The sequence below is a fragment of the Galeopterus variegatus genome, unplaced genomic scaffold, assembly GCF_000696425.1.
Source record: "Galeopterus variegatus unplaced genomic scaffold, G_variegatus-3.0.2 Scaffold249, whole genome shotgun sequence".
Classification (NCBI taxonomy): Eukaryota; Metazoa; Chordata; class Mammalia; order Dermoptera; family Cynocephalidae; genus Galeopterus; species Galeopterus variegatus.
In genome coordinates this window covers 668567-676480 of record NW_007726360.1, presented here as the reverse complement: position 1 = coordinate 676480, position 7914 = coordinate 668567, and the positions used below count along the sequence as shown (strand labels likewise).

General features: G+C 33.3%; 1 protein-coding gene across 6 annotated transcripts in view; it reads right to left on the bottom strand.

Moving 5' to 3' along the window:
* The window catches only part of CSNK1G3 (casein kinase 1, gamma 3), a 93601-nt gene that overhangs the window by 44064 nt on the left and 41623 nt on the right, over nt 1-7914 (bottom strand). For all 6 annotated transcript variants that reach the window (XM_008566509.1, XM_008566513.1, XM_008566511.1 and 3 more), the window contains exon 4: nt 7326-7395. In XM_008566509.1, the coding sequence (XP_008564731.1) occupies nt 7326-7395 (70 nt within the window). The remainder of the gene's footprint in view (nt 1-7325; nt 7396-7914) is intronic.

Below are 7914 nucleotides of genomic sequence, written 5' to 3'. Positions count from 1 at the left end.
CGGAAAAAAAAAAAAAAAAAAAAAAAAAAAAAAAAAAAAAATACAATTAATATCAAAATAAAATAGGTCATGTTTTAATTAGTTTATTCACTTAAATTTCATGCCTTTTACAATATTCCCTTTCAATTTTCTCAAACATAAACTTATAGGATACATATAGACAGAAAAGAATTTATTAAATGTCTTAAAACATGATCTCAGAAACTTGATCTGGAAACTCTGTGAATAAAGTGAATTTTAGACATTACTGAATGCTTTATACCCACAACATTTACAAGGCTTATATACTATTATCCACAATCCTTCTAAAAAGTGAAGGATTGAAGTTTCCATACATTATGGAATCACCAACATTTATTTAAATAGCAGACTACATAGTCTTGAAAAGAATGTGAAAATGAAGGTGTCTATAAACCAGAGCAAAACATGTAGGGAGCACATAAATCAAGACAGATCAAGAAGGCACAGGAGTCAATATACAGAGGGAAGAGAGGCTTTTATAACACCTCTTAGAAGGCAATACTATAAAGAGTTGTAATTTTATCAATAGCCACTGCTGCTATTATCAAATTATTTAGTACTACGTAGTCAAGAAACCTCAAAAAGTCAAGTTATTCACATGAGAAACAATGATTTAACATGTGCATGGTCTCAAATAGTATTATTTATTTATTTATTGTGTGTGTGTGTGTGTGTGTGTGTGTGTGTGTGTGTGTGTGTGTGTGTGTGTGTGAGAGAGAGAGAGAGAGAGAGAGAGAGAGAGAGAGAGAGAGACCGGTAAGGGGATCGTAACCCTCGGCTCGGTGTCGTCCACACCACGCTCAGTCAGTGAGCGCACCGGCCATCCCTATATAGGATCCCAACCCGTGGCCTCAGCGCTACCAGCGCCGCACTCTCCCGAGTGAGCCAAGGGGCCAGCCCTCAAATAGTATTTTTAACATCATGTCTATAATTAGATATTTGCCAAGAATAGCAATTTACAACAGAAAAAAAAAGATTATTTACTTTCTTCAGTAAGTAGTAATTTATGACAGGAAAAAAAGGTTATTCCTGTGATGAAGATATCAGCTAATAAAAAATCCCAAGGAATGAATTCATTGTAAAGTTTCTCCCAGTATAGCCTATCTAAACTATCTAATGTCAAGGAAATAATTCAACATAAAAAAGCATTACTCAGAATTACAGATCTTTAAAGATATTCTATGCATTTTCATGAAACATCAGTAATTCAAATGAACTTTCAAGTAAATTAAAAAAAAATTGAATTAATTCTAAGAATTAAAACCCTTACTTTTCTCGAAAGTGATTATTTTTAGATTGCTGAATTGAACAGTTCAGAAAGTTTTAAAGCATATCTCTTTGGTGTACCATTTCAATTAATTTAAATTCTCATCAATGATTTTTTCCTTCTATCTCTTGTCCTCTAAAATGAGAAATAAAATTTACCTAATCATAGGATAATACAAATGAAATCAATTAAGTAAAACTTTTTGAAATTGTATTTTTTGGCCCCGAAATGAAATAAACTCAAAATTAATAATATAACAATTTTTCACAATATTAAAATATCAGACTTAAACACATGATCACAGAAGTTTTAACGCTATAGAAAATCTAGAGATTATATATCACAATTTCATATCTAATGAAAGAAAACAGTCTTTAATTCTCATTTAAGAATTTGTCATTTCAACCATTTATCAAGTACTTAAAATTGCCAATCATTCTGCTCAGTTCCAAAGAGAAAAAGAGGAACATATCATTATCACTGCCCTCAAAGTGTTCAAAATTTACAAAAGGGAACAGATGTAAACAAATAATAATATAATACTCAATAAAATAAAAATAAAGGTATATTCAATTAACATCAGATCAAAGAAGCAGCAGCTTTTCTAGAGAGGAACAAACAGATATCAGGAAATGCATTGCAAAGCAAGTGACATTTAGCTGGGGCTAAAGAAGGAATTCATCGGGAAAGAAATGCATTCCAGAAAGAATACAGACCTGTGAAAATAGTAAGATCTATTCAAGGAATAGCAAGGTTAGTGCAACTAAAAAGTAGGTCAGTAGAAAGAGAAAGAAATTTGTACCTTATGCTAAAGGATGAGTCCCTATGAAGAGATGAAGGTAAGGTGATAAGGGAGATAAGATGAACAAAAGGAAACCCAATTCAAAGAAAAGTGACAGTGAGGACTGGAAGAAGAGAATGAAATCAAAAGAAGTCTTAAGAGACAGAACTGACTGAAATTTTGACTACCCCTATAGGCCAAAATCAAAGGAGATTAACATTTCAACTTGAAAGGGTGTACAATTAATGGAACTAGGTAATCCAGAAGACCAAGCAGGTCTTTTGGAACAGAGAAAAATTATTGGGAAAATAAGGGAGAAAGAAGGTAGGAAGCTCAATTCTAGGCACACTGAATTTCTGATTCCAGTAAAGACATTCATATACCGTTGTCCCTCGGTGTCCACAGGGAACTGGTTCCTGGAACCCCACAGATACCAAAATCTGCAAACACTCAAGTCCCTTATATAAAATGTAACAGAATTTGCATATAACCTATGCACATCCTCCTATATACTTTAAATCATTTCTAGATTACCTTTAGTATCTAACACCATGTAAATGTTATGTAAATAGTTGTTATACTATATTTTTATTTTTATTACTTTGTATTGTTGTATTGTTAATTTTTTATCTTTTGGGGTGTGTGTGTGTGTGTGTGTGTTTAATATTTTCCATCCACAGTAGGTTGAATTCATGGACACAGAACACATGGATACAGAGAGCTAACAGTATAGCTACACTTTAAGAACTGAGGCAGGTGACAGAGAATTGGAAATTATCTTTATATGGATAATTTCATACTTTTCTCCCTCCCTCCTGTTCAAAAAAAGATCCAGGATTGTAGGAAAAAAGGCATACACTAAAGGTACATCCCTGACTCCTTATTTTTGAGTAGCTATACCAACTCTACAACTGCCCACCTCAGAATTCCTTGTTTATTTTCCTCACATAACATCCCTTTACTTGTTTAAGCTACTGCTGTCACAATATTTATTACTGATTGTCAAATTCATTCCTATCCAATGCAGTGGTCCTCATAGTCCTGTTCTTTCTCCTCTTCTCTTGTCAATTTCTATGCTCACCTCTTAGAGATCTTATCCATACCCTTAGCTTTAAAACCACCTGTGTGCTGATGACTCCCAAATCTAGATCTTCATTTTACTCAATGAAAGCTGAGTGGATGCGACACCACAAGCCTATTCAGTACGTTAATTTTTTGCTATCACAGAAAATGATAATGACATAAAACAATATTCTAATCCTATGCAAAGCTATATGAGTCGGCCCTTCATATGCACACTGAAGTAAAGCTGTTAAATCCTAGTGTACATAGATAATTGATTCAGTGATCAAAACTGTGAAAAAAAGAGGGATACTGCCAGGGATGCTAAATAAAGGGAAAGAGAGACACATGGACTTACAGGAGGATCAAAATCCAAACAGACAGAACCAGAAAAATTGTATATTTTTGCGGATGCCTCACTAGATAATTCTAAATAAATCTATTTTTTATTTATTTTTTAGTGTGGTAAAATATAGATAACAGAATTTATCATTTTAACCATTTTTAAGTGTACAATTTAGTGGCCTTAAGTACATTCACCCTGTTGTACAACCATCACTACTATCCACCTCCAGAACTTTTTCATCATTCCAAACTGAAACTCTTAACCATTAAACAATAATTCCCCATTTCTTCCTGCCCCCCAAGCCCCTGGAAATCACCATTCTACTTTCTGTCTCTATGAATTTGACTACTCTGGTACTTATGGAAGTGTAAGAGTACAGTATTTATCCTTTTGTGATTGGCCTCTTTTACAGAGCATAATGTCCTCAAGGTTCACCCATATTGTAGTATGTCTCAGAATCTCCTTCCTTTTTAAGACTGAATAACATTCCATGGTATGTAAAAACAGGTTGAGTGTCCCTTGTCCAAAATATTTGGGACCAGAAATGTTTCAGATTTTGGATTTTTTCAAATTTTGGAATATCTGCATATGTATAATGAGATATGTAAGGAACGTGACCCAAGTCTAAACACAAAATTATGTTTCATATACACTTTACATACATAGCCTGAAGGTAATTTTATATCATATGTTTATAATTTTGTACATAAAACGAAGTTTTGATTGCAACCCACCACATGAGGTCAGCTGTGGAATTTTCCACTTGTGGCATCATGTCAGGCCCAAAAGTTTTGGACTTTGGAGCATTTCAGATTAGAAATGCTCACCCTACACCACATTTTGTTTATCTATTTTTCTGTCAATGGACTTGTTTTCACCTTCTGGATACTGTGAATAATACTACCATGAACAAGGGTGTACAATTAAGCAGAAATGCAACATCAAATGGTAGTTGTATATTTAATTTTTTGAGGAACCAACATACAGTTTTCCACAGTGGCTGCACTATTTTACATTCCCACCAGTAATGTACAAAGGTCTAATTACTCCACATCCATACTATCACTTGCTGTTTTCTGTTATTTGCTTTGTTTTATTTTGTTTGGAGCCATATTAATGGGTGTGAAGTGGTTTTGAGTTGCATTTCCTTAATGATTAGTGATGAGAATCTTTTCCTGTTTTTATTAGCCATTTGTATATCTTTGGAGAAGTGTCTATTCAAGTCCTTTGCCCATTTTTGAATTGGGTTGATTCTATTTCTGTTCAGTTTTAGAAGTTCTTTATATATTATAGATATTAATTAAATACATCTCTTTAAAGAGAATTCTGTCAAACTTTTATGTAAATGAAACAACATATCATAGGAGAATTACAGACTAAATTACTTTAAATGGCCCATTTATGATTAAGAGCGGTCTGAAAATATAATCTTTTTAGATATCAATTCCAAAAACAAGTTGTTTCAAAGTTATCAGTTCTCCTCAAATAATTAAGCACTCTTGTTTCTCAACAAAGCTCAAATGGGTACTCAAAAATGTTTTTTTTTTAATTCACAATCAATAAAAAACACAAAAAGTACCCAAAATTCACGATTCATATGAAATACTCAAAAATATCCACATTTGTCAGAGTTTCAAATCCATCATGATGCATACCTTCGGACAACACCATTCATATTTCAATCTATGTAAATGATACCTATGGAGCAAAAGGGAGTAGCTGTAAATGGGGGTACCTACAGTTGTACAACACTACGGTCCTATGGCATTCAAGTGCTAAACCATGTATGTTTCACTTTTATTTTTACTATCTTTGATATAATTTTTAAAGTTAAAACAGGCAAAGATTAAAATGATAAAAGTGTACTTTTGTTATTTAATTCAATGATTCCAAAATGATTTATTCATTTTCTCATTCTTATCCAATTAAACCACTTGACTCGATTTTTCCAAATGATACTTTTACTACTTTAGTGAATAGATCTGTTGTTTTTACCTCCTCAGCATTCAATTCCTCTCAGAAAACACCTCAATTTCCCATTTGGCATTCTGAGTCCTGGGAAGAATACACAATCTAACTGGAGGTAATCAAATTCATAGTGATTAGACCAAGGAAAAACATGGGACCCAATATAAGACAGTAACATTCAGTCCTAGAACTTTTGCTGAAATTTTTAGGAAAGAGATGCCTTTATAACTGCTAGACCTAGACTACTTGTAGACACTTCTGCCACCTCATAAGAAGGGCCAACCAGAGAGTGAAAAAAACACACATAAAAAGATAGATTACAGATACTCAAGATGTTGTAGGCAGTATGTGAAGCCCTGAATGGTAGACACTTCTGCCACCTCATAAGAAGGGCCAACCAGAGAGTGAAAAAAAAACACATAAAAAGATAGATTACAGATACTCAAGATGTTGTAGGCAGTATGTGAAGCCCTGAATACAGCAATGTCTTATATATCAGGTCATTTCCTTGAATTTCCAGTATGTGAGTCAATAAATTCCTTTTGTTCCCCACACTTAGCTTCTTACTTGCTTGTCCTAACTAATATGTATGGTTTCAATATCCTTCAAATCCCAGTTGTCAGTGATAATTTTGATAACTTCCTGAGGCCTGTCGGTATCAGACTTAAATATGCACTATAAGAAATCCATGGTAATAAGCCATTAATTAAAATTTTTAAATTGTCCCCGCAACAACTACTCATTTGGAAAGTATGCTCTCAGAAAAAAAGAATGCAAAATCCATACCAGTATTAAAAGAACTGAATAGATGTACAACTAGAATCTAAACATGCTTACAAAAAGATACATGAAGAAATTCTATTTTATTAAATCTGGAGGAACAAAATATCCCTGCCTGTATTATATAAGAAACTGTACAGTAAAATCATTACAATAGTAGAATAGTAATATACAGAAAAGTAGAGCTCTGAGAAGCTTTAACACAAAGAAAACACTATATACAACAGAAAAACTTTTTCAATGATTTTTCCTATGGCACAAAATATCCATTTTCACTTAGATTTATAGTTAATATAAAAATAAGGCCATTTTGCCTAGGCCTAGTGTAACAAATTACTACAAATTTGGTAGTTTAAAATAACCATAATTTACTTTTTCACAGTTCTAGAAGCCAGAAGTCTGAAATCAGTTTCACTAGACCAAAGCAAGGCATTCGCATGGTCACATTCCCTTTAGAGACTCTAGGGGAGAATCATAGAAACCTCTCCCAGGATCTGACAGCTGCAAGCATTCAGCTTATGGCTTATGGCTGCATTGCTCCAAACTATGCTCCATGGCCACCTTGTCTTATCCTTTTCTGAGGATGTAAAATGTCCCTCAGCCTCTCTCTTATAAGATACTTGTGACTGCACTTAGTACCCACCTGGATAACCCAGAATAGCCTCTCCATATTAAAATTCTTAACTTAATCATGCCTACAAGTTCTTTCCCATAAGTAACATTTATAGGTTCTAGAGATTATAATGTGGATATCTTCTATGGGGACATTTCTCAGACTGCCACAATATCATAAGTCATGACAACAGCTCTAATATTGCCAAAAAAGCTAAGAATATGACAGCTATATGCATCTTATATTCTCAAATTAATTTTTTTCACAATGTTCTCTACTCATATTAGCGCCAACATAAAAAGCTCCAATCTGTCATATTTAAAATAAAAAAGGATCATTAAGACTATTGTAAGAAAATATCTAGTAAGCACAACCTTAAGAAGTAACTCTTCTTAACCAAATTTAAAATATTATTCCTTGAAATTAAAGAGTTATTGTCATGACAATCCATTTTACTCTAAATTAAAAAATTAATTTAAAACTTTACCGCCAGATCCTAACTGCTTGTAGAATCTGTATTCCAAATGTAACTGTGGTGCTCTGGACTTCATGGGCTCCTAATTAAAAAACAAACAACAAAAAAATGTCCACATTTAAGTTATTAAAAGATCACTACGCCCCAATTCCAAATGTTATAACTTTTGGTATCAACTCTTATATAACATAATATTCTACTAGGCATCTTTGTCTCTCTTATTTAGATCCATATAAAAATCAACTTTATGTTCAATGTAAAATAAACTGATGCCATAAATGTAAATAATGTTAAGTAGCCATTTGTTCAAACATTAGGGAAATCTCTTTGACCCTGAAGAAAAATATGTGCTAAACATTCGGGACTAGGGAAATGGTGGCCCTTACACTATTTCTCCTCTTCCTAGGAATTCACCTCCGAACTGTATATTTCTGATGTAAAGGTTCTAGGTTAAAGTGAAAACATAGAAAAGTAAAGAAGAACAAAGATAGGGCTGGCTGGTTAGCCCAATTGGTTAGAGCACAGTCCTGATAATGCCAGGGTCCAGGGTTTGATCCCTGTACTGGCCAGCCACCAAAAAAAAAAAAAAAAAAAAAAAAAA